Below are 23,002 nucleotides of genomic sequence, written 5' to 3'. Positions count from 1 at the left end.
AGTCCCTCCAAACCAGTGACTCTTGTTTGCCCTGGATTAAACTGCCGTGATCCTTCAGCATTAAGAGAACTACATAATTTAGGCCAGTGTGATAATGTTATCAGCCTGTCTTCCTCCTTTAGAATAAATCTGGAATGTGAATAGTAGTCCTCCTCCAGCTGGGCTTTTGCCAGGAGATGGCTGACCAGCACTCCTTGCTTGCAGTATATTAATTAAATCCTGTAAAGCTTATTGCCTTACACTTGCAGCATTTGGAAGACAGGCAGATTAAATCTAGCTTTAAGCAAGAACAAGTAAAACCCCAATATATCGCTCGTAATCTGCAGCAAAAGGAAAAATAATTTGCCTCAGAGCTGTTCCTCAGCAGCACTTTGCTTTCCTTATCTGTTATTGCAGAGTTCAGGAACTTCAGTTGTCCCTTTAGGAATGTGGACGAATCTGTGACAGTGAGTGGGGGGGGATGGCAGTGGATGGGGAGCAGCTTTCACCACCACGGGGGGACCCTCATGTTCCTGCCTTCATCCCCACTCTGGTCAGTGTTACTGTTCTGCTTTGCATCTTCCAGTGGGAAATTTCCTGTGCGTAGAGGAAATGTTTCTGGAACAGTGCAGTACTGATGGTAAAACATTCCCAGCCAGTTTGTTTACCCAGTGTTGAAGATAGAGTGCAACTGGCCCCAGGTCCCCAGAGATGGTTGTGTATCTGCCTCCGTGGGGTTTGTTTATGTGCTGAATTCATACTGCCGTGGAAGGGACTAAATGGACTTGTTTTTTTCCTCATTCTCCCGAGTGCCAGCTGCAATGATGCCAGTCTGGGCTGTGCTGGGCAACATAAACTGTTTTGAAAGAGAATGCAATTTGTGCTGCCTGGGTTTGTCAATAACTCGTGTTTGTTTGCACCTTCCTTACGCACTTGGGAGCAGACATGCACTACCTGTGCTGTCCATGGGTTCCTGTTGACTGTGGGATAAGGTGGTTGTTTTCTTCACTCAGGTTTCCATTTGCTCTCATTTTGGTGTGATGGGAGTTCCTGTAACGCTGGAGCATTTAGCAGGGTTGATTGCTTCATTTGAAGAAAGCTGAAGGGATGTGGGAGTTTCGCAGTGCCAAAGAGTGTCCCCAAGTCCTCTGCTCTGAGTAAAACGGATCTGGCACACATGTTGTTTTGTATCACAGCTGGGAAGCCTGGAAGCTGTTTTGGTATAACTTCTAGGGTAAGGAATGAATGAGAGGTGGCCAAAAGAGAGTTGTGTGGGGTATCAAACTCCGGTGTATCCAACTGGAATATGCTCATTGAATGATGAATGTTTCCTCTCTGCTTTATAGACCTCATTGCATCTGGTGGAATCTGAGAGTTTCCAGCTGTTGGACCTTCCTCTCCTAACCTGTCTCCCACTCCTTTCTTCTACTTCCTTTGCTCCAGAATAATCTACAGGTTCCATCTACTGCTTCCATCCAAGCACTTGGCTCCAACTGCTGCACAACTGGCGGTGTATTGTTTTTCACCTGTAAAATCCTGAGGAGGGGAATGCAAGAACAGATTCCTTGATCAATCTTTCATATGATTAAAAATTGTGCAGTTAGTGGGCTGATATCAGGCTGGGCACATCCACTGAGGTTATTTTGAGGTTCTGGATGCTTCATCACACCCACTCCTTCATGCAGGGATAAAGGCATATACAGCATCTGCGACAAACAGAAATACCAAGAAGCAAGAGACCAGAAAGCTTTGTGTGGAGGCTGACCAGGTGTAATGGGAAGAAAATAATTCCCTGAACAACTTCAGAATAATTTCAGGATCCTTGGAAAGGTCCCAGGGATAAAAATGGGTTGGTAGTGACTAGGGTTTAAACATGGAAACACATGACTGATCTCGAGTCAGACATAGCTTGTGGGCCATACACTTAATGCCCTTTTGGTGTAAGTTTGTATGTATCCAAGTATTTTGCTGGTGGACATGACTCTATATACTGGAGGTTTAAAAGGAGGAGATGATCTCTTTCAGGTCCTAGATCAGTGCTGGATTGCACTGAACTTTTGAGATCTGGCAGTTAATGTCAAAAACTGCCAGACTGTGTACCTTAACTATTAGAAGGTGGTTCGACATGGCAGCATTTTTTGCCTGTAGGATTTCACTGAATATGAGATAATGAGTTTTAGAGATGGGGGAAAAGAAATAAGAAAAAACTACACCATTGTTGATATGCTGCTAATGGTTGTTTCTGTGAAAGATTTACACAACTGCTCTGAGCGGCCTCTTCAGTGCCTTGGAGATGACTTTTGCCCATATTTCTGTGATCAGAACACGCTACTGCATGTATTTAATATGTGTATTTCCTTTTATTCTGTACTTTTTGATTCCAGCCCTGAGCATGAATCACTGGAACTGGATTTTCTGAGTAATGTCTCTCCAGTCTCTCTATTCTCACAGAATATTGGGCAAAAGAAATCAGGTCTTGTATAGGCTGTTTGAGCATTTAAAGTCAGCTGTTTGAAAGGCCGTACCAAAGTTTAGTCCATTAAAATGCAATATTTTTAAAATCCTGTCATGTAGAAGGATTAACATTCCAAAAGTGGCTGTATTTTTCTGTCTTTGTGGATAAATTTAGACAGCTAATTTTTTTCAGTAGTTGGCCAGGAGAAAACACTCCCTTCCTCCTCTGGTTTCTACTCAAAGCGAGGTGCTTTATTCCCCCCTATTTTTTTTTTTCTGAAGCATTATTTTATCTGAAGGATGCTCTAAAAAGCCAAAAAGAGTATACAAAAAAAAACCCCAAAAACCGAACCCCAAACCCAAAGAAAGATCAAATATCTCTTTACAAGGAGAGAAAGAATCCTTAAAAAATATTTATCCCACACTTGGCAACCTTTTGCTCGCCCGCATGTGACTGGCGCGGTGCCATCCTTGGCCGAGGCCGGCGCCTCTGCTTGCCAGGAGTCTTCCTCCTCTGGCTGCATTTTCACTCCCTGTGACTGATTGTTTATTCACCTGATTTTTCTGCTCCAGCATCGCTGAAGTCATGGCGTCTTGGAGATGATAAGAACACTTTGTCTGCCCAAACTGCGCGATAGCCGTGATGTCAACGCGGGGCGTTTGCGGCGAGCCCTGGCGTGGTGCACACTCCGCATAGCAGGCAGGGATTAGATGTCAGACAAACTTACTGCCACCTCCTCAGCCTCAGCCTGTCCAAAAGGGAACTCTTGTAAATACAGGCAGATGATTTGTTGCTTGCTTTTTAAATTCACCCCCCCCCCCCAGAGCTGTGTTTCAGCATTTCCAAACCTTGCTTTGTGTTTGCAGTTCTGGTTTAGCATCTTGGGGGTTTTAATTGAGGATAATGAGTCTCTGAGTCAGATTCTCTTGTGGCTCCTTGTGTTTCTAAGATGTTTCTTGCGTTTGGTTTTAAGGTGTCCCCTTGATGTATGTCAGGTGTGATTCTGATTTGCTCAGTAAACAGGCATCTTGGAATAAAAAATTTTGCCTTTTTTTTTTCTTTTTTATCAGTGATCATAGTATCTTAAAAGTACTTGGAAAATATTTGTTGGCAGGGAAAACTCACTTGAAGAAATCAGAGAGAAGGTGAAATATGGATGGACAGTGAAAGTTCTGTGGTTGGTTTTGCTCTGGGAAATTGGATTTGTGGCTATTGATAGTCTTGTACTGTCTTTCTCTGAAGATCTGACACCTCTTTCACTGCCTAAATGTAAATGGGTGCTGGTCTAGTCAGGCCTCCATAATCTCTTTATTAAAGTACTTAAGGGTCTGCCCTTCTCCACATCTTGCTTTGACTTCCTCCTCCCATGGCTGCCCTCCAAGGTCTGTGAAATTTTCCATTATTTTGGTATCTCCATGTGATGACAATTAAGCATTTTTTGCCCTTGGGCTTGTCAGCAAGGATTTGTTCGGGGGATTGTTTTTTTTTTTTGTATTCGTCATCAGCCTTCATGTTCTGAGACACTGTTGTACCTGGCTGATAAGTTCTGTCCCCAGATTTCTGCCCACTGTTTGCTCCTGTTTGTGTCTCTAATGTTCCTGCAGAATAAAGTCAACAAGTTACTGAGTGTATTGCAGGGCACTTTTTTGGCCAGATTATTTGGAACGTGCATTTTACATGTTTTGGTGCAAATCTAGGAGCCCAAGGAGCACAGTTTGGGAGGGTGGGGGGAGGATAGATGGGTCTGGCCTGTGAGGTCAGCCACTGTTGTTTAGTAAGGTTTTTAGAACAGAGATATCTGAGGGAGCTGGCGTGTAAGGCAGATAAGGCTTTTTTGTTGTTGATAATATGTCCTACACACACACACAGAAGTTCTTGTTCTGCCTCTTCAAAGAAACAGGATACCCGTATTGTCTCCAGGCTGAAAACTCTGCCAACGTTAGCAAGAACAAGCAGAAAATAGGACTGAGGAAAAAGCGAGGCTGCTGAGCTTTTAAAAAATTATCTTTATAAAGTTTTCAAGAGTTCACGTTAAAATGATTAAAATATTACTATAGTTTTGAAAACCTGTTTCACTGATTGCCTTTTTCATGTGAACTTGTGTATCCTTCTGTGTTCCAATTTATATTTCCATAGACTAGAGTCAGCAGATTTAGCAGGAGATGCAGGGAATCCTATTTTTATAGCAGACTGCTCATGAATGGCAGAGGCATTAAGGGAATACAGGAGTCTTTCCCAGGAATGAAACAAACTTAATCTATGTTTATCCCAATACTTAGTACAGCAGTGTTTGTTTTCCAGCAGATTGTTCAGATGAAAACAAAGAAATGATGTATTTAATCAATATATCCAGTAATGAACTTTCTGGAGGCATGGGGTGGGGTGTGTGTGTTTTTTTTAGTAGGGCTTTGAACTGGAAATGTAGCTACCACATGAAATCTGAGTTCTGGCACCCACTCAGCACAGCAGTCCATCTGCTAGCAAGACACACTGATTTATTTTTTTTATTTAATCCCTTAGTAGTGCCAGATGCAAGTCCTGTGTACCTTAAGGTGAAAGGCAATTTGTGATGCCTTACTAAGGTGGCATCTGGGCAGACTTCTTTTGCACTGGTGCAGATTACAGTCAAAAAGAGAATACACACCTGCATGCATGTTTTATTTTGGTATATGGGTTTGCTGTATATGGTTTGTTTCCTTTTCAAGAGAAAAAATCATCCAGCCTCTTCAGACAGTGAATTATTTAGCAGTGATTGCTTCTACATTCCTGCTTTCTGTAATTACACAGCTCTGCAAAATTTTTCTTAATTTGGTTTTCATGTGATAGTTAGGATACTTGTGGTACCTGAGCAGGTACAAGCAGTGCTCATGGTCCCACCTCCTTGTTCTCACAGTCTCCCCCCTCCATCTATTTCAAAACAAGGTGATTAAAATTAATCAGAGTCGATATAGAATCATTCTGACAAGAAATCCAAAATTCTTCAATGGCATTTTGACAAGTCCTTTTCAAGGTGGGCACTACTTCAAGTTGTCAGAAAATGGCTCTTTTATTATCAAAAGTCAGTATAAGGTGTTAATATCCTGGATGCAGAGCTCTGAGCAATGGGGGTTTTTGTGGGTTTTTTGTGGGGGAATTTTTGTTGTTGTTATTACTCTTATTATTATTGCTTAATAGCAGTCTTGAACATTTTGTCCTGTGTCAAAATGGTGGAGTTCCGCTGAATGGGACTGTAAAAACTGGAGAGCCTGGACTTTATGGGAAGAAGAGGGCATTAAAATTTTAGGCTGCTTAGTCCTGCATTAAAACAACACCGTAGCTGCAAACTGAGAGATAAATCACAATGAAGAGTTCGTGTGGAGTTTCATCAGCCGCTTCAGTGGTCATTTTGGGATGTTAACTTCTCTCCCTATTCTCTGCTTTCTGCTGAAATCATTCAGTTTAAATGTCTGTGTTGCTTCACTTGGATGTCTCTGTAGTGGCACCACTGAAATCCAGTTTTCTGCTGTTGTTACTGATACAGTGTTTTAGCTAAGTTAGAAAGTGGCAAACAGCCACTTAATGCAAACCAGATTTGCAATCTGTGTGTTTCCAGAGCCTCTGGCACACGGCTCATGTGGCTAAAAGGCCATAGAGTGCTGTAATCAAAATGCTGTTGTTACATAAATATAATGCTGCCACTTCTTTTGATCTAGCAGTGGTGAGCTCGGCTGCTGAGGATTCTGCTCTTTGTTCATGTCTTCCAAGCTGAAATGCTTTCACATAAAAACAAATGTCTCCATAAATTTGCACCCCCTTTTTTTCCCCTCCCTTTCATATTTTGTTCTGTGAACCCAGAATTTGAGGATAAGGCAGAAATTTGTTATGCTCTTCGGGGGAAAATAGTAGCTCCATAATTCCTCGGTATTTGATGTGGATGATGATTTGATACTTTATTAAACCGCATTTTGCACACATAAGCAACATTGGGATGCTACACTGGGGTCAGCCCAACCATGTGTGCTGCACAGAGCAGTGCTTCCTTCTACAAGTGTAATTAAGTTGTTTTGAAGGAAGCTTGTTTTCTTGCCAATAAAAGACCAATTTGAAGTACAGATAGGAAAGGCAAGAAATGCTTAGAAAGACAATAAGTCAGCATGCCAAAAAAAAAATTTGTCCATAATACTAGGGCTATGGAAAAGGTTCCAGTACTGCCTGTTTCCATTATCCTTATGTTGATCTTGCTTTCAGCAGTTTTCTTTATTACTTACTTGGTTCATGTCATAAATTTGATCTGAGAAAAAGATACTTTCAGGCAAATAAAGCTGAGAAAACCAGAATCTTTTTACAGTAGTGGGTTTGGTTTCTTTTCCGAGATGCTCTAGAGCGCAGGGAATGAATCGCCATGGAGTTTCTTCTCTAGTGCCACCCACCCCAACAGATGATGCTCATGCTGCCTTGCTTTGTGTCCTGCAGTGTGCCCCAGCTCGTGCGGGAAGCGAGCCTGCACAGACCAAAACGAGTGTTGCCACCCCGAGTGCCTGGGGAGCTGCACGGCGCCCGACAACAACACGGCGTGCGTGGCCTGCCGCAACTACTACTACGAGGGCGTGTGCCTGCCCACCTGCCCCCCCAACACCTACAAGTTCGAGGGCTGGCGCTGTGTCACCAGGGAGTTCTGCTCCAAAGTCCCCGCCACGGATGCCAGCGAGTACGAGAAGTTTGTGATTCACAACGACGAGTGCATGGCCGAGTGTCCCTCGGGCTTCATCCGCAACGGGAGCCAAAGGTAACGCAGCTTCTGCCTGCTCGTCCTCTGTGGGCTTGCCACTCCCTGTTCAGGGCAGCTGGGGGTGTAAATTCCTTGGGGTAGAGGGGAGGATGTAGGAGCAGGAATTTCAGTGGGGGATTTTGTGGCTCCCTGGTAGAAGCTGACTTAAACCTTTCCATGAGGAATCCACCTGGTGGGTGTGTGCGGTCCTGTGCAGCCTCAGTGGGCTCAGGTTCTTCAAATGGCTGGAGGAGGTCATGCCATGCAGAACCAGGTCTCCAAGTAGAGAGTAACAAAGCAAAAGTGAAGCCCAAGGTTGGAGATGGATGATGACCATTGTCACACAGAAAAAACCATAGGAGTTACCTTGCCTTGCATATCATTTGCTTTATGTGTGCCTGCATTTTAGACATGTGTATTCTTCAGTGTATTTAATTTAATTTCCCTTTTTTCACTATTTCCAGGAGATAACAATGGTGTTTTAGAAGGAAGTAATCATATAGATGGTGGCAAAAATAATGCAGCACACAGAATAATTTCTTTTATGACTGTCACTCTCCTCCTGTTATTTAATTCTAACAGTTGGAGCAATGTTTGCTTGTGATCTTTGTAATTTCCAGTGGTTTAAGCAAGCAGCCTTCATTGACTACTGTCCCTTGGAAATCACAGACTTTCAGTAAAGGATAGTCAGTGTTCTAAAATCTGTAGTGCTTCAGTATTATGCTAAAAGATGTCTTTGTAGGCTGCTGTGTTTTCTGGAAAGGTGATTGTGGTGATGCAGCAGTTGTGTGTCTCCGTGTGCGTGTCATCCATCTGTTCCAGGCAGTCTCCAGTTGGCATTTGGATACAAGCAACTTAACACAGCCTTTGCCCAAATCCAGATATTCACCTGAGAAATGCAGCTTTTGTTATCTCCTGGAGCTTGTAGTAGCAGCTTTTTGAGCCGCTTACGCTGGAGTGCGCGGCCATCCTGTCTTATCTCGGTGTTGTGCTCTCTGCAGAGATTGAAAGGAGCTGTAACTCAAGGCTAGTGAATGTTCTGTTCCCCAGAGGTGCTGTTAACAAATAGTTGCAAATGGAAAGCATTTCCAGCATTCTTTGTACATTTAGTTGAATCCTCTTTCTTGTGTCTGCAGCTTTTAGTGGTTTGTGGCATGTTAAAGAGCAGGATTTTGAAATAGGAGCTTACTACTTAGAAAAGGAGCTTCTTTCTGCTGTGGTTTATGCATGGAAAACTGTTATCAATTTACATGTTTCTTTAAGCCTCAGAGGAAAGTGGGTTCACTTTCTTTAAAAAAAAATAAATAGTAAGCCTCTGTCCATCAGTGTTGTCAGCAGAAGCCTTTGTCTTTGGAGCTGGGTTTGGGTTTTTTTAATTTTTATTTTTCCTCTCTAAAGTGATACTAGGTGGAGTAAGTAATTGTGAAATACTAAGTAAAATGCTAGAATAAATTGGAAAATAAAAATTACCTTCAATGAGGAAAGACATTTACTAGGAAGAATGATCAGAGGGCCTGTATTGTGCACACATGAAGTGTCCAACTTCGAGATGAATATGTAGGAAAAAAACCATGGAGCATTTAAAAAGCTCCTGCAGCCAAAGGCTGGTCTGCCCTGAGTTCTTGTTGCTTGAGTTTGGCTGGTAAAAATGCTTCTGAGTGCCTGTGAGTGTAAGGAGAAGTGAGCCTGTGTTTCAGTGTTGCCTCCCAGCTTCTGGCAGTCTGGTTCCTCTGTGTTTGGGAATGTGTGTTTCTTGATGTTTCCATCTGTATCACCCATTTTGAACCTGCTTAGACTTCTGGCCTTCCTCTCCCAGTTTCTGTTGCCATTTAGTTGTCCTTGCATCAAGACACAATCTTCTGTTTCCTTAAACTTGCTGCTTTAATGCCTCTTAAGCTGTAAGAAGTAGTGACTAATTGACTGCTCACTTTCTCCACATCCCTCCTGTGACTGTGTGTCCCCACAGTTGTCTTTCTGAGTTAAATGGCCAGGAGCATGGAATTCCCTAGTGCAGAGCTTTAAATATTGGTTTATGGACATCGACACAGACAACTTTATAAGACTGTGAACAGTATTTTCCCATCTCCAGTTCTTGGCTGGCCTATTTTGTGTTGAAACCTCCCTGCACTCTGAGGCTGCTTTTGTAAATGGGAGGGGAGAGGTTCCTGGGAGCAATTCAGTTGGAGTAAATGCACAGTTGTAAGGGCACTGGGTTTTACCTGGGGTGCCTTTGACTTTGGAAGGACCACAGACCCTTCCACAAGCTGGCAGACCGTGGGTATAGGTCCCTGTATGAGGTACAATCCTCCAGCTTCTCTGGAGTGCAGCAGGCAAGAGTATCCTGAACAAGCATGACAGCTTTCATTCTGACCTGGAGGATTTGCCAAAGCTTTAGAGGGAAATATCTTCCAAAATTCAGCTCAGAGCAGTCTGTAGACTCAGAGTTGTATATCACTGTTTATTTTCAATATCCTTCTCTTTCCTCACAGCATGTTCTGCAGCCCTTGTGAGGGGCCTTGCCCCAAAATTTGTGAGGATGGAAAAACAAAGACCATTGACTCAGTCACATCAGCACAAATGTTGCAGGGATGCACAATTCTCAAGGGAAATCTGCTGATCAACATCCGCCGTGGCAGTAAGTGATCGCCCTTCTTTCGGAACCCTGATAAGGCTGCTTTTCACATTTTTCCTTCTGTCGTCAGCGTGATGATAAGAACATTAAAAACTCAGCAAGTTGTTTGCTTTCCAGGCCCAGAGCAGTGCTCCTGTTTGATTTGGCCCTCTGCAGCACCGTCCTGCCCCACGTGGGTGGAATGGGTATGCAGCTCCCAGGGAAAGCTGGTATTTTTGTTAGGGTTTTTGGCAGGACAAGGAACCAGGATTAGGCAGTCAGATGAGCAGTGGTCCCAAAGGGGTAATAAAGGCCCAAGAAGGTGGAAAAGTTGAAAGTCCTTGCATCTGGATAGGTAAATAACTTGTCACGTGGCATTGTAAGACTGCAGAACCTCACTTTTTAAGGCAAGGTGTGGTGTTCTGCTAGAGTAGGGAATCCAGAGTGCTGAGAGCTCTTATAAAGCCTAACACTGTGCTGCTGGATGGTCAGCATTAGTGAGCAGGCAACTTCTGTCACATGTCTTGAGCAAGCAATGGATTAAATTTGTCAGAGCAGTGATTCATCAGCCAGGGAGGTGTTGACAGTTGATGAGCTCTTAAAAGCAGAGTAAAAATTGTTGTTAGTTTTTATTGGACTGGTATGTCCCTATGGAAGGTCCCTTTTAGTTTCATGAATAGGATTGAAAGATTGGGATCTGTTTGATTCCCTGCCTCATGCTGAATGAAAGTTCCAGGGTTTGGTTACAGCAGCATGTGGATTTTTTAATTTGTGGTCCCACTGCTCCAGGTACAATCTTCCTTTAGGGGAAATGTTCCAGTTAGCTGGGGCAAACGTGTGGGAGTTTTTTTATTTTTTTATTTAAGCATTATTTTAGAGTGCCAAAGAGCATCTGATTATTTGGTATGGGAAAGTGAGTTATCTGGAACATGCTTCATGGCAGGAGGATGTTCTGATGCTTTTATCTTTGCTGTTTCATCAACTGGTTCAGTTTTGTAGCTTTTCAGGTCATGGAAAGCAGTGCTCTGTGACCCAGAGCAGACCAGGAACATACCCTCTTCTCTTCATCTTCAGTCTCATTCTCTGTTTTCCAGTGGAGCTTTCTGCCTGACCTTTGCTCCATACCCAAAGAGCAATTCCATCTCATGGTGTGTGCATTTACACAAGGGTCTTTTCATCCCTGCCAGAATGCTGGCTCACCATTTGGTGCTGGCTTCAGAGGGCAGTGCCCATGGAAAAATCAGGTGTTCCAGTATGGAAAAGCAAGACTGGTTTCCCACTGCTACTCTGTGGCTTTATTTTGCCCTTCAACCATCTGGCTGCACAGGCAGCTGTTCTGGGGGAGGAAAACCAGTGTCTCTCATTTTCAAAAGCAGCAAGTACAAACATTATCTTTTACTGAGCTACTGCTGGACGAAGCAGAATATTCGGAATAGTCAAAGCTGTGAATTCTGTTACAATAATGGTTATCATTTTCTCACTGTAGGTAACATTGCCTCAGAACTGGAGAATTTTATGGGTCTGATAGAGACAGTAACGGGGTATGTGAAGATCCGGCATTCCCATGCCTTGGTCTCCCTGTCTTTCCTGAAGAACCTGCGGTACATTCTGGGAGAGGAGCAGGTGGATGGGTAAGTGTTCAGATATTTGTGGATGCAATTTCGCTTTAATAGAAAACTGTGGAGAATAAGTCTCCTTAAACCCATTTACTTTCATTTACGGACTCTCCTCTTCCACTAATATGCAGTGTTTTCCTCCTCATGAACACCTCTGCACAGCATTGCTCATTTGCATTACTGTCCAAATCAGCATGTTAAATTGAGTATATGACAAGTATTTTATGGTACCTTTGCTGTTGCTTTTCACTTTAGGTTTTTCTAGGTAGATTCTTTATATCAATGAAGCAGTTTTGTTTGTTCTTTTTGCTCTCTTTGACAAAAGAGTGTCTTCAGAAACAATTGGATTTCTTTGTAGTTCTTTACTGTTGGGTTTTAGAAGAATTTTATGGAGAAGTCAGCTGAAAGGAAATAAGAATTTTACTGGCCAGGGAGTGCAACTGGAAGTGAAACACAGTGCAAGTTGCAATTGTTTGCGACTCCCTGAAATGTTAGCATTACATGGATTATCTACTGAGCATGCAAAAGACTGGTCAGGAAAAGTTGATCCCTTGAAATGTTTGCTGTGGATTATATTGCTTCTATAATTACTCACCATGTGATACTTATTGCTGTACATAACTCCTGTTTTCCTATGATGGTAAAAGTTTGTCAAGGCAAAAGTTTTTATCCCTGCATGGTGTGGGATGCTGAGGTGTGGTGAGGGTCCAAACAGAGAAGTAAGTAGGTGCAGCTTTGAAGAAGGAAATGGGGCTGAGTGGGGAGGTAAACCAGATCTATAGTAAAGAGCTGCTTGTGCTATAATTCCCCTGTGTTAGGAAGTGACTGCAGTTACATACTAAGGGGCAGGGGCAGTCTCTTTGCTTGGAAGATGCCTGGCATAATTTAGGCATTACCACAGTCTAAATAACATGTCCAAAAATACTTAGGTGGAAGTAGGCACCTGACAAGGAAGGACTGAGCCTGAACAATTACTTGGGCAGAGCTGTGAACGACCAGGAGTGGGATCTTAACCTGGAAAGCAGTGGGCTGCTGGGACAAGAGCTGTTTGTGCCAGCAGTGCCTTAAGGGGGGAGAGAGGGGGTAACTTAAGGCCCATTATGATTGTTGCTCATTTCATGACTGACCCCACAGCCACTGTCCTTTTATTTATTGAACTGGACTGACAAAACAGCACTTCAGATGTTTTGTTCCTTATTCAGTTGCTGTTGCTTGCCTTGGTTATCATGGAAAGTGGAAAGTTTAGAGGGAATCTGCTTTGTTTGTCTGTAGAGTTTTCATTGCCTCTTTTGAAAACCATGTCTGTAGTGAATGTGCTTCCACAGCAAGAAAGTAATTTCTCCTTGCAGGTAGGGAAACTGAGATGGAGATGTGCTGCCAGAGGGGTCTCAGTTTCTGTTTCAGGGTTTTGTTCTCTCATCTGGTGCTGACTCTGCCAGGCCCCTCCATCCTCTGCTGGGGTCTGTGTGTTCCCTGCTGTGTGCAGGGATGGTGTGTAGGCAGCACATCCCAGAGCATCCCAGGTTGGGTACTGGAAAATGAGCAGTGTGTGGCCTTCAGGAGCAAGTGGCCAGATGATGACAGAGGAGGAGTTTCAGTTGGGGCACTGTCCTGCTCTGATGTTGTGTTTCAACCTCTGCAGCAAACTGGGGGACAGCCTATAAAATCCAAACAACCTCCCCCTGTTTTCTACACCATTTTGAGGCAGAGGCATCAGCTGTCAGGACTGTTGGAAGGCGTGAACAGGATCTCTAGCTGTTGTGTGGTTGCTCACTGAGGAATTCACGGCTTGTTTTCCTGGGATAGTTGTTGTCAGGGTGTGGTGAATCCAGACAGTCTTCAGGAGAGCAGCAAGGCCTGATCTAACCACAGCATTCCAGCAGAACAGGCACCCTGTGCTGAGGGTGGGTGGGGAATGAATGACACCCTCCAGACCTGTGGTGACACCTGGCTGCAGTGCAGGCTCCCATGGGGGTGCTCCTCAGCTCAGTGCTGATTTTGGGGGAGTTTCTCAGCTGCCTGTGTGTGAGTGAAGTTTGAAAAAATGAGCTGGATAGTTTGTACACTGAGGTGTGAGGCTGGGTTTGTATGGAGGTTTCAGAAGCTCATATATTTAGCTTTTCAACCAAGGCAAGAAAACACTGAACTTTAGTAAGGTGCAGTACTTTGAAATCAACACAAGGTTTGGTGGTGGCTGTCAAATCCCACAGGCAGTTCAACATCCTTGTTCTCTACTGGCAGAATGCATTTATAGCACAAACATGTCTGCTCTCTTGTTAACTGAGCACATTCTTCTCAGCATCTGTGTGAAGTGGTACCAGATAAAGCAACTTCATTAGAAATCAGGTCCTGGGTAATTAGGGGACAGATGGAAATAAGAAAAACAACTTGTCTTTCACATTATTCTGAAAATATGCTCTGCATTACAAGAAATGACAAATCTGTGTAGATTGGAGCCAGAATGCACAGTTCTTGTTTCAGGTTGGGTGAGAGAGGAATTAATGCTAAATTTTAAATGGAATAATTGATGGGAAAACCATAAATGAATAATATGGCATGTGGTTTGTTTGCCACATTTTCCTGCAGAAACTGTAGTTAGAAGGGTTTGTAGAAAGCCCAGTGTAGCTCTGTTGGCAATGTCTTAGCAGTGTAAGATGGGCTTCATTGTGTTAATAGTGGATTTTGTGTTGCTGTAGTTAATGATGGGGGAACTTCCCAGCAGAGTGAAATAAATGCTGCCGTGGTGGGTTATCTTGATTTAGGTTCATCAGCTCCACAGACCTTTATCTCATTTCCCAGTGGTGCATTCCTGTCCCTGCTATCCCGAATATCAGTGTCCCTGCAGGTGTTGTCTTGCAGCTGATGTAGAGCCTACAATCTTGCTTCTGTTGCATGTCTGCTTTTTTCCCCAATTCAGCCAAATTGAGTAGTACCAGGAATTTCTTCATAATATTTAATAGGGCTTTCATAATATTTAATAGGCCTTTTACATACAGCTTTGTATACAGTATCTGTGGAAATAAAGGATGTGCATGTTATTCCAGGGCTGTGCTTAGGGAATGGGCTCAGCACAGCTGCCTGTGTTTAGTTCTGGGCTCTGAAGTGTGGATCCTGTGCAGTCAGGACAACTGTTTGCTGTTGGGTTTTGATGTACAGGTGCAGCTGTACTTGGCAGAATGTAGGAAATCTTTACTGGGCCAAGAGGTAGAACAGAAAGGCAAGGAAACCTCACTTGCAAACTCTTAGAGTTGCTTTTGTAAACATAAGCAAGAGCTGTGTTAATGACTGTGTTTTATTGTCAGAACTCCAGAAGGCTTTTCCTTCCATAAAGTACCTAAGGTTACTGCTTCCCATTTGCCACCAAATGGAAAATCCAGTGTAGAGATCTGCTGCTCAGAGGACATGAATTTATATATTCCTCATCGCAGCTCCTATACAACTCTTAAAACACGTTGGAGTGGGGTGTAGATGGTGTGGTGTCACCTTTGGAGTCCTGTGTCACACTCATTTCCTTGCCCCCTAAACAGTCAGGGTTAACTTGCTCCATGGGAGAGAAGAAAGCCCTTTGCTGAACACCAATTTAAAGTAAGAGGGAGCAAACACAGTATTTCAAAATTTTCTTGTAGTAAAGTAATATTTGTTGGAATGAGCTGTGAATTAAACTATTTTTTTTCTTCAAAAATTTCCTTCTAGGAATTATTCCTTCTATGTGCTTGACAACCACAATCTTCAGCAGCTGTGGGACTGGAACCATCATAACTTGACAATCAGTGAGGGGAAAATGTACTTTGCATTTAATCCTAAACTGTGTGTTTCTGAGATTTACCGTATGGAGGAGGTTTCAGGAACCAAAGGACGACAGAGCAAAGGAGACATAAATCCAAGGAACAATGGGGAGAGAGCCTCTTGTAAGTAAACAAACAAAAAAATCTCAATGCCAACTGCATTGGAGGGTGTCACAAGAACAAACCCAACATGCTGACCTGTTGCTGACCATTGCAATATTTACAATTTTAGGAGGATTTCAGCCCTTCTTCTTGCTCAGGCTTTAAACTGTAGCTGTGAAGCTACCTTTACATGAGTGGAAAATGATGTGGTTACACAGTCCGTATCTCATCTGTAAAACCTGCTTGCAGGAGATGACTTCTTCCCAAATGCCCTGTTTTGTGACAGCAGCAGCAGATAACAACAGGAGCATACCTGGGAAAGGAGAAATGAAATCCAATAGTTTGGTGTATCCAACAAGGAGCAATTTCTCAGTCTCCTTTGTAACTGTGCATCATTATAGGGATTTTCCTTTCACTGATACTTATTTTTTCTTGATGCTAAGGAAGCTGCTGAATAACAATTCCATAGACACCAAAGCAAACTGTTTCTGTTACATTCAGCTGCATTTAAGCTCCTGCCAAATATTGTACCTGGTTGCTAGAAATGCTTGTTTCAAACTTATTTTGCTCTGCTTTGTTTTCAAATTACTTGCTTTTGAATTCAGAACACTTTTTACTGTTCTGCAGTATTCTCAAGCCTGAGCATATCTGCATTTAATTTTGGATTCTGCAATGGTCAGAGTTATTGGAAAGTCCTCTCTTGGCTTTGGTGGCTTGCACATCAGGTCTCCAGGTGAAACAGAATGTTTAAAAGCAATCTCTCTCCTAGGAATTAAGAATGCCTACAGGTCTCGCCTCAAACCTTAAAACTGGCAATGCATTTTCCCCTTGGTCGCTTCATGGTGTTTTTGGAGCTGAGTAAACTAAAATGGATCTTGTGTATAAGTCAAGTCCCCTTGTTGTGGATGGTGCTTACAAAACTAGGACACGTAGTCTGCTGAATGTCTCTTTGGGCGCGATGCAGACGCGCAGATGGCCCAGATCCTGGTTGTAAGCACCCTCCATTCTTTGCACGTTCAATAGAGCAAAGCCTTGCAGTCCTGGAGGAGTTACAGACACACAGCCAGGCCTTACTACCACTGAGGCCAGTGCCAGCCGCTGCCTGCTTTTTTAAGAAACCAGCACAGAAAGCTTTCTGACTCTGAGAAGGGCAAAAGAATCAACAAAAGCTCAACTGCCTTTGCAAAGATAGCACCAACAGTGCCAGTGTACACGGGGGTGAAAACCTCTTTATTTTCAGAGCTTCTATGGAACATTAGAAACCAGCTCACAGTTGACAGAACACAATTTCTTCATCCAAGAATTAAGTTTTTAAAATGCTATTTTGTTTTGGGTTGGAAAGCTCAGTGAGTTGGTAGTGGGAAGCCATTCATTTCAAAGCTGTGGGCTTCCATCCAGGTCTCTTCAGAAGAGTAGCTGGAAGCTGCTGCCATCAAATGGTTGTGCCGTATATGAACTGAGTTTTGGCGTTCTTGGTCCAGCCTCTGATGAATGGGAATGTAAACTCCTTTGTCTTTTCCATGTTGTTCAGTCTCCAGAAAAACAAATGGTAGTTGTCAAAAGTTGTCCTGGAGAGTGAGCACACAGAGGCCGGTGACTGCTCCGCGCGTGCTTTGGAGCCAGATGATGAATTCAGTGCTTCCAAAACCAGTCCTGTGGATAAACAGGGCTTCCATTCCTCCATCAGGGAAACTCTGAAGTAGTTTTCAAGAGCTTTCTGATGATGCATTAAAGAAAATCCGCTTCAAAAAAATTAATAACAAGTGGCTCAAACATTTTTTAAACTGATTGCCAAGGTCACTGCTTACCCTTAAGCTCTCAAATGTAGTAGGAGGAAAGAGACAAAGGCTGTTGGTATCCTGTGGTGTCATAGGTGCTACTGGAAAGGCTCATTAGCTAAAACTGATATCTAAGAAGCAAAAACCACTGAAAGGTGATGTGATGCCAACTCTGGCATATCCTGTCCTTTTGCATTGCAGGTGAAAGCAAAATTCTGCATTTTGTTTCCAACACGACGATCAAGAATCGGATTAAGCTGACGTGGGAGCGGTATCGCCCTCCAGATTACAGAGACCTCATCAGCTTCACTGTTTACTACAAAGAGGCGTAAGTAGATGTCATCAGAGATGAACCAGGGCAGTCCCAGGGAGGGCAGAAGATTCTGTTCCTACTGTAGGGAAGGCTTATCCTGTTTGTATGTTTCATCCTCAAGTCTTGCTTTTGTTCTGATTCTTTTCTTGGTGGAGCACAGGCCTTCTTTAAAAAGAGGATTGGTTTGAATGAGTCCTACAAATGGATTGCAAATCCATCAGGAGGTTTCAAATTTGAGAAAAGAGAAAGGTGGATGGCTTGGCTCTTCTCAGAGGTCTGACTTGGAGCTGCTCCTAAGTCACCATGTTTACTGAGATACTTGCTTTCTCTAGTCAAAGAATTGACTAGAGAGCATCCCAGGTCAGGAGTTTGCCCTGCCACCTGGATGAATTGTCTGAATTTGGGTTATTTAGACTGTCCAGCTTTGGTCATTTCCTACATGAGTATCTCTTGATAATGAAGGTGTGGGGCAGTTATTGGAGAAATCCAAATTACCTGGGAGATGCCTCTGCCTTTGAATATCCTTGTAATGGCTTAGATTTAAAATAATTTTAAAAAACCCTAATGAGCACAAAAATAACTCTCCAATCAGTCTGAAGGTGTGAAAAGGAGGCTTGGAATGCTGGTAATGATACATGGAGCAAAGATGTGAGACATGGAAGCACAAATGGTTCATGTCCAGCATCACTTGGAAAAGATCATTGTGATGTTCTACAATAAAGCCAGTGCTGGCAAGTGTACAGATATTAATAACAAGAGTTTGTATGCTCTTTCACCAGTGTTACAACTTCTGAAAAGTAGAACTGTATAAATGTGTTTGTATTGTGTGGAAATAAAAGGGTAAAAAGCCCACTGGCCTGGTCAAGGCAGTCTTGGAACTTTGGGTTCTTTATGGTAAAAAGCTTGGCCACTATCAACAACTGTTTTGAGTTGCTTCTGTTTGATATATGTTTATTTAAAGTCCAAATATGTCTGAAGCATTTCACTGCCTGTTTTCAGTAAAAAAACAAGATAAATTTAGAGTTTTTTTGGAGAACATTGCTGTATTGCTCATGACTAAAACTGAACTCCAAATTTTGTACTGCTTGGAAATGCTTTTTTTTTTTCTGGTATATTCTGCTGTGGAAAGCAAGTAAGCTTTATTTGTTTCATTGAGCAACTTTGAAGCGAGGCACTCTTATACATATATGACACGTTTTGGGAGAAAATAACTATTTGTGATACTTTTTTCTTTGAATATTTCAGACCATTCAAAAATGTGACAGAATATGATGGGCAAGATGCGTGTGGCTCCAATAGCTGGAATATGGTTGATGTTGACCTGCCACCAAACAAAGAGAACAATCCTGGAATTCTGCTGCAAGGGTTGAAACCTTGGACTCAGTATGCCATTTATGTCAAGGCTGTTACCCTCACAATGATGGAAAATCATCATATTCATGGAGCAAAAAGTGAAATTATATATATTCGAACCAACGCTGCAGGTGAGATGCTGGGCTCTGGGGTGAGAGGTTGATAATGCTGCAGGTGTGATCAGTGCATTATTGTATAAGTTCTGTTGTTGGTACAGAGATAAAATTTATGTGCAGATGATGTGCATAGTGCTAGCAGTTCCATTAATTATGAAGGTAGTATTAAAATTTGAATTACAGCTGTTTTTTCAGATATTACTTTCATTAGGAACTATGGGAGCTTCTTGAAGTTAGAATCGCAGGCTTTGTTCCATTGTAAAGATTAATTTAAGTACAACTTTGGGTTGGGACTAGGTTGCAGTTGAACCCTTAATTGTTGGCATGAATAGAAAATCCTTTCTTTGAAATAAGGTGGTGTTTTTCCTTGCAGTATAGAAATGCATTGGGATTCACTCAAAAGCTTGCATGGAAATACATTGTAGAGTGCTCTAGATTTAAATACCTTTCTTTTTTCTTTCTTTTTTTTCCTTCTTTAGTGCCATCCATTCCCCTGGATGTTATTTCAGCATCCAACTCCTCGTCCCAGCTGATTGTGAAATGGAATCCTCCCTCTCTTCCCAATGGGAACCTCTCCTACTACATCGTGCGCTGGCAGCAGCAGCCTCAGGACAGTTACCTGTACAGACACAACTACTGCTCCAAAGGTAGGAGAACCAAATGCCCATCTGTGGAAATGCCTGGGACTCTGCCTGCCAGGGCTCTTCACTGGCAAGGGCTAAATAACAGCCAGTAGAGGGAATGGGTAAATATGGATTGCTGCTGTATCCATCATCTGGAGAGAAAGAAACCATCTCTGTTCTTTTCTTTCAAGATAAAGTCCCAATTCGAAGATATGCTGATGGGACCATTGATACAGAAGAAGCCACTGAGCCCACCAAGCCAGAGGGCTGTGGGGGAGAAAAAGGACCTTGTTGTGCTTGTCCCAAGACAGAGGCAGAAAAGCAGGCGGAGAAGGAGGAAGCAGAGTACCGGAAAGTCTTTGAGAACTTCCTTCATAACTCCATCTTTGTCCCCAGGTAATGGGTTTTGGACACTTCTTTGGAGGTAGGGCTGATAATTTCATCTTTTAACATTTCCTAGAGGTTTCCTGGGCACGGCAGCACACAGAAACACCTGAAACACTAAACATTACCTTTCCTTTCATGTGAGACATTCCACAGCTTTACTTTGCAGTTTCTCTTATTTGCCAATTTTCATTTCTTTCTTTCAATTCTAGCCCATAGTAAGGGTTCTTACCTGTATTGATCAAGGATTTCAGTGATGGTTTCTTATCAGACTCAAGAGTCACTTAAGGAGCTCATTGTCTCTAAGGGTTTCAGAGACAAGCAACATGAGGCAGAGTGTTTCAGATGTGATTTTTCTCTAAATAACCATTTAAGTGCTTGTGCTTCTAATGTGAGTTTATCTTTGAAATTAAGGGCACAGTTGCCTCACAGAATTGAAACTGGTTTCCTTTTCTCACTGCACTAATTGCAAAGGGCTTGTGTGTTTCCTGGGTCAGCACTGCAGAGAAGTATTAAATATTTCCACTCTCCCACTATAAACACCTGCTTACATGTTAAGTGGAATTGTAATGATTCTGTGCTGCAACACAGAGTAGATTCTACTGAATTAATTGGTGATTTTGATCCTTGAGTTTCCAATTTATCTTTCTGGTAAGGTGTTGTTACTTAGGGTGATTGGATGCTGGGGCAGGGCACACAGTGTGCAGCTGTTGTCTTACAGTCTTTAATACACTGTTAGATCTCAGTGGTGCCCCTTGTCTCATTCTCCCTCCTGGCAGGGGAAGTCCATGGTCAAATCCTGAGTTTGACAAGTCTAGTGTGGCATTGCTGCTCATTGATGCTGGTTCATATCATTCTCCATTGTGATTTTTTTGACTTTTATTCAAGGATGTGCTGGATTGACTTGTTGGGGTTGAGACCTTGATATTTGCAATGCTTCTTAGCTTTATCCAAAGAATGAGGAGCTAAATAATGCCTCTCTTGGGAGGTGTGAAGTATCTTACCTGAGCTGTGTTGGGGTCACACTGAGCATTTTGTGCAGTGATGATGAGAAGCAGCAGCCAAGATCGGGTGCAGGGAAGTTACAGCCTCCATGTCTGATCATGATGGAAATGCTGAGCCGTGGGAAATCACAAGATCTGATTTTGGACTTCATGAAGCAGCACAGCGAGGAGTTTTGAAAGCCATGTGTCAAGTCTAAACTACTTGAAAGTCTGTTGAAAAGGAAGTTTTTCTATTTCCCCAAACATTTGTAATTCAGAATGCGTTGTCTTCTCCCAAATTTTCTTGCTGTCCTGCCCCCCTCCAAGAAAACTCATAGAACCTTGAACTCAGTAACAAATAAACTGATCAGGTCACGGAGAATTTCCTGAAAGCTTGTCTTTTTCTCTTAAATTACTGCCATTAGGGTGTTTTGTAACAGCAGGAGCAGATAAGGGACAATGCTCAGCAATAGCTGCATAGCCAAGCAACTTTTAAGAGACTGTATGTCGGGGAAATAAAAGTTTATGAGCTGGTGAAACATCTCCATGGGACAAATCTAAGTAGCTTGTTACTTGATGTCATTTTTTTTCTCTCCTTCCCAAGGGAGAAGTTAATTAATGTGTTAGTGCAAGCCTCAATAGTAGTATTTGTTTCCAGTGTTCTACCTGTGTCCAGGTTATTATGAAAGAGTTGCAGCATGAAAGTATTTGACTGAAGATTGTTTAAGAAGTCTGTTGATCTAATCTCTTGTGTAACTTCTGGATGACCCCATGTGTATTAGTGCCGTGGTGGATTTCAAACAGGACTCTGCTTAGTCCTGAAGAGACACTCACTACCAGAGGAGAATGAGTTTATTCTTCAAGGTTTTTGTTTCTCTAATGAGCAGGATGGGACAAGCTCTGCGTAGAGTCTGAGCAGTAACATTAAAATTGCCATGAACTACAGAGAGTGAGCTTTGCTGTTAAATAGCCCGAGTTTTTTTAAGTGTTTTTGATTTGATTGAATTTTTACAGTTTTATTTTAAATTCTTGTCTTGCATTTCTTCTCCTTCTTCTCCCTTAATAGAATAAATGATTTTTCAAGTTTTTATCTCTAGACTTTTTCTTACTTCCTTGGGAGCTTGTTTTTTGCCTTTATCTCTGCATTTCATGAATGCAGGAAGCTGCTTGACCAAAAAGCACTGAGGTCAAAATCTCATGATGTTTTAATTACTTTTGCCTTGTGGTTATCCTGCAGCTCTTTTCTCTTCCTGACACCACTGTAGTTTTCACCAAGTTTTGCATTCCTTCATCTTTTTCTCCAAAGACAAGGTAGGGCTGTGGTCCCCTCCACCCGCAGATAACACCAAAGATTTGAAACTCCATGCATCCCATAAAAGCAGTGAAAAGTCAGGCCTTTTGGGTTCTTGCATTGGCACATGCTTTTGCGGTTGATTAAAAATGAACTTTTATTTTCACTGCTTTGACCACAGAATCTGTGCAAATGTTCATCAGTTCAGGGTTAGGCATCCAACTTCTTGCTGATGAGAAGTTTGTTCTTTCCACTGAGCTAAAGCAGTAAATCAATACACATTGTAAGCAGGGTGAATAGGTTTAATAACTTCCATAGATACCAGTGTAGACAAGGCACAAATGCTTCTGTCCTATGAAATTGCCTTAACTGACAAGATATTCACTTGTGTGTTGCTTAAACAATTTGTTGCTAACTTAGGAAATTCTTCCTTGTCTGTGTTTATTTCTGTGACGTGGTTTACATGGTGGTTGGAGTGTCAAAATGACTACTTACTACGTAGTAAAGGGATTTTGGAAATTTTTGTAGTGAGCTCCTAAAGAAAAAAATTCATCCAGCCTCTGCCAGAAGGTTTCAAAACCAAGTGAGCCTGTTCTTGGCTCTCTCTGCAGCGTGCTGCTCTGTGGCTGCATGTACTCAGATGATATATTTGACAGTGAATTAAGTTCTCCTGTTGAGTCATCTTTCCTCCTGTTGTGTGTTCGAGGGAGGCCTCATTTGCCTGGTTTGTAACTTGCTCTCTGGTGGAGCTGTTGCACCTCATGCCCTTGGCACCTGTTGCACTGGCCAGGTGTTCCATGGGCAACAGTGAAGTGATTTCAGGGATAGGATTCAAGCCCAAATTTTGTAGTGTGACTCTTCTACCT

The 23,002-nt window shown here is 42.6% G+C and overlaps 1 protein-coding gene across 2 annotated transcripts in view; it reads left to right on the top strand.

Moving 5' to 3' along the window:
- Positions 1–23,002, top strand: part of IGF1R (insulin like growth factor 1 receptor) — a 170,488-nt gene that overhangs the window by 119,493 nt on the left and 27,993 nt on the right. For both annotated transcript variants that reach the window (XM_005424221.2, XM_005424222.2), the window contains exons 3-10: positions 6,887–7,199; positions 9,671–9,816; positions 11,279–11,423; positions 15,102–15,316; positions 17,275–17,401; positions 18,632–18,870; positions 19,335–19,502; positions 19,670–19,874. In XM_005424221.2, the coding sequence (XP_005424278.2) occupies positions 6,887–7,199; positions 9,671–9,816; positions 11,279–11,423; positions 15,102–15,316; positions 17,275–17,401; positions 18,632–18,870; positions 19,335–19,502; positions 19,670–19,874 (1,558 nt within the window). The remainder of the gene's footprint in view (positions 1–6,886; positions 7,200–9,670; positions 9,817–11,278; positions 11,424–15,101; positions 15,317–17,274; positions 17,402–18,631; positions 18,871–19,334; positions 19,503–19,669; positions 19,875–23,002) is intronic.

The sequence above is a fragment of the Geospiza fortis genome, unplaced genomic scaffold (assembly GCF_000277835.1).
Source record: "Geospiza fortis unplaced genomic scaffold, GeoFor_1.0 scaffold2, whole genome shotgun sequence".
NCBI lineage: Eukaryota > Metazoa > Chordata > Aves > Passeriformes > Thraupidae > Geospiza > Geospiza fortis.
Note: the sequence above shows the minus strand (reverse complement) of the source record. Positions and strands in the feature narration are given on the sequence as shown.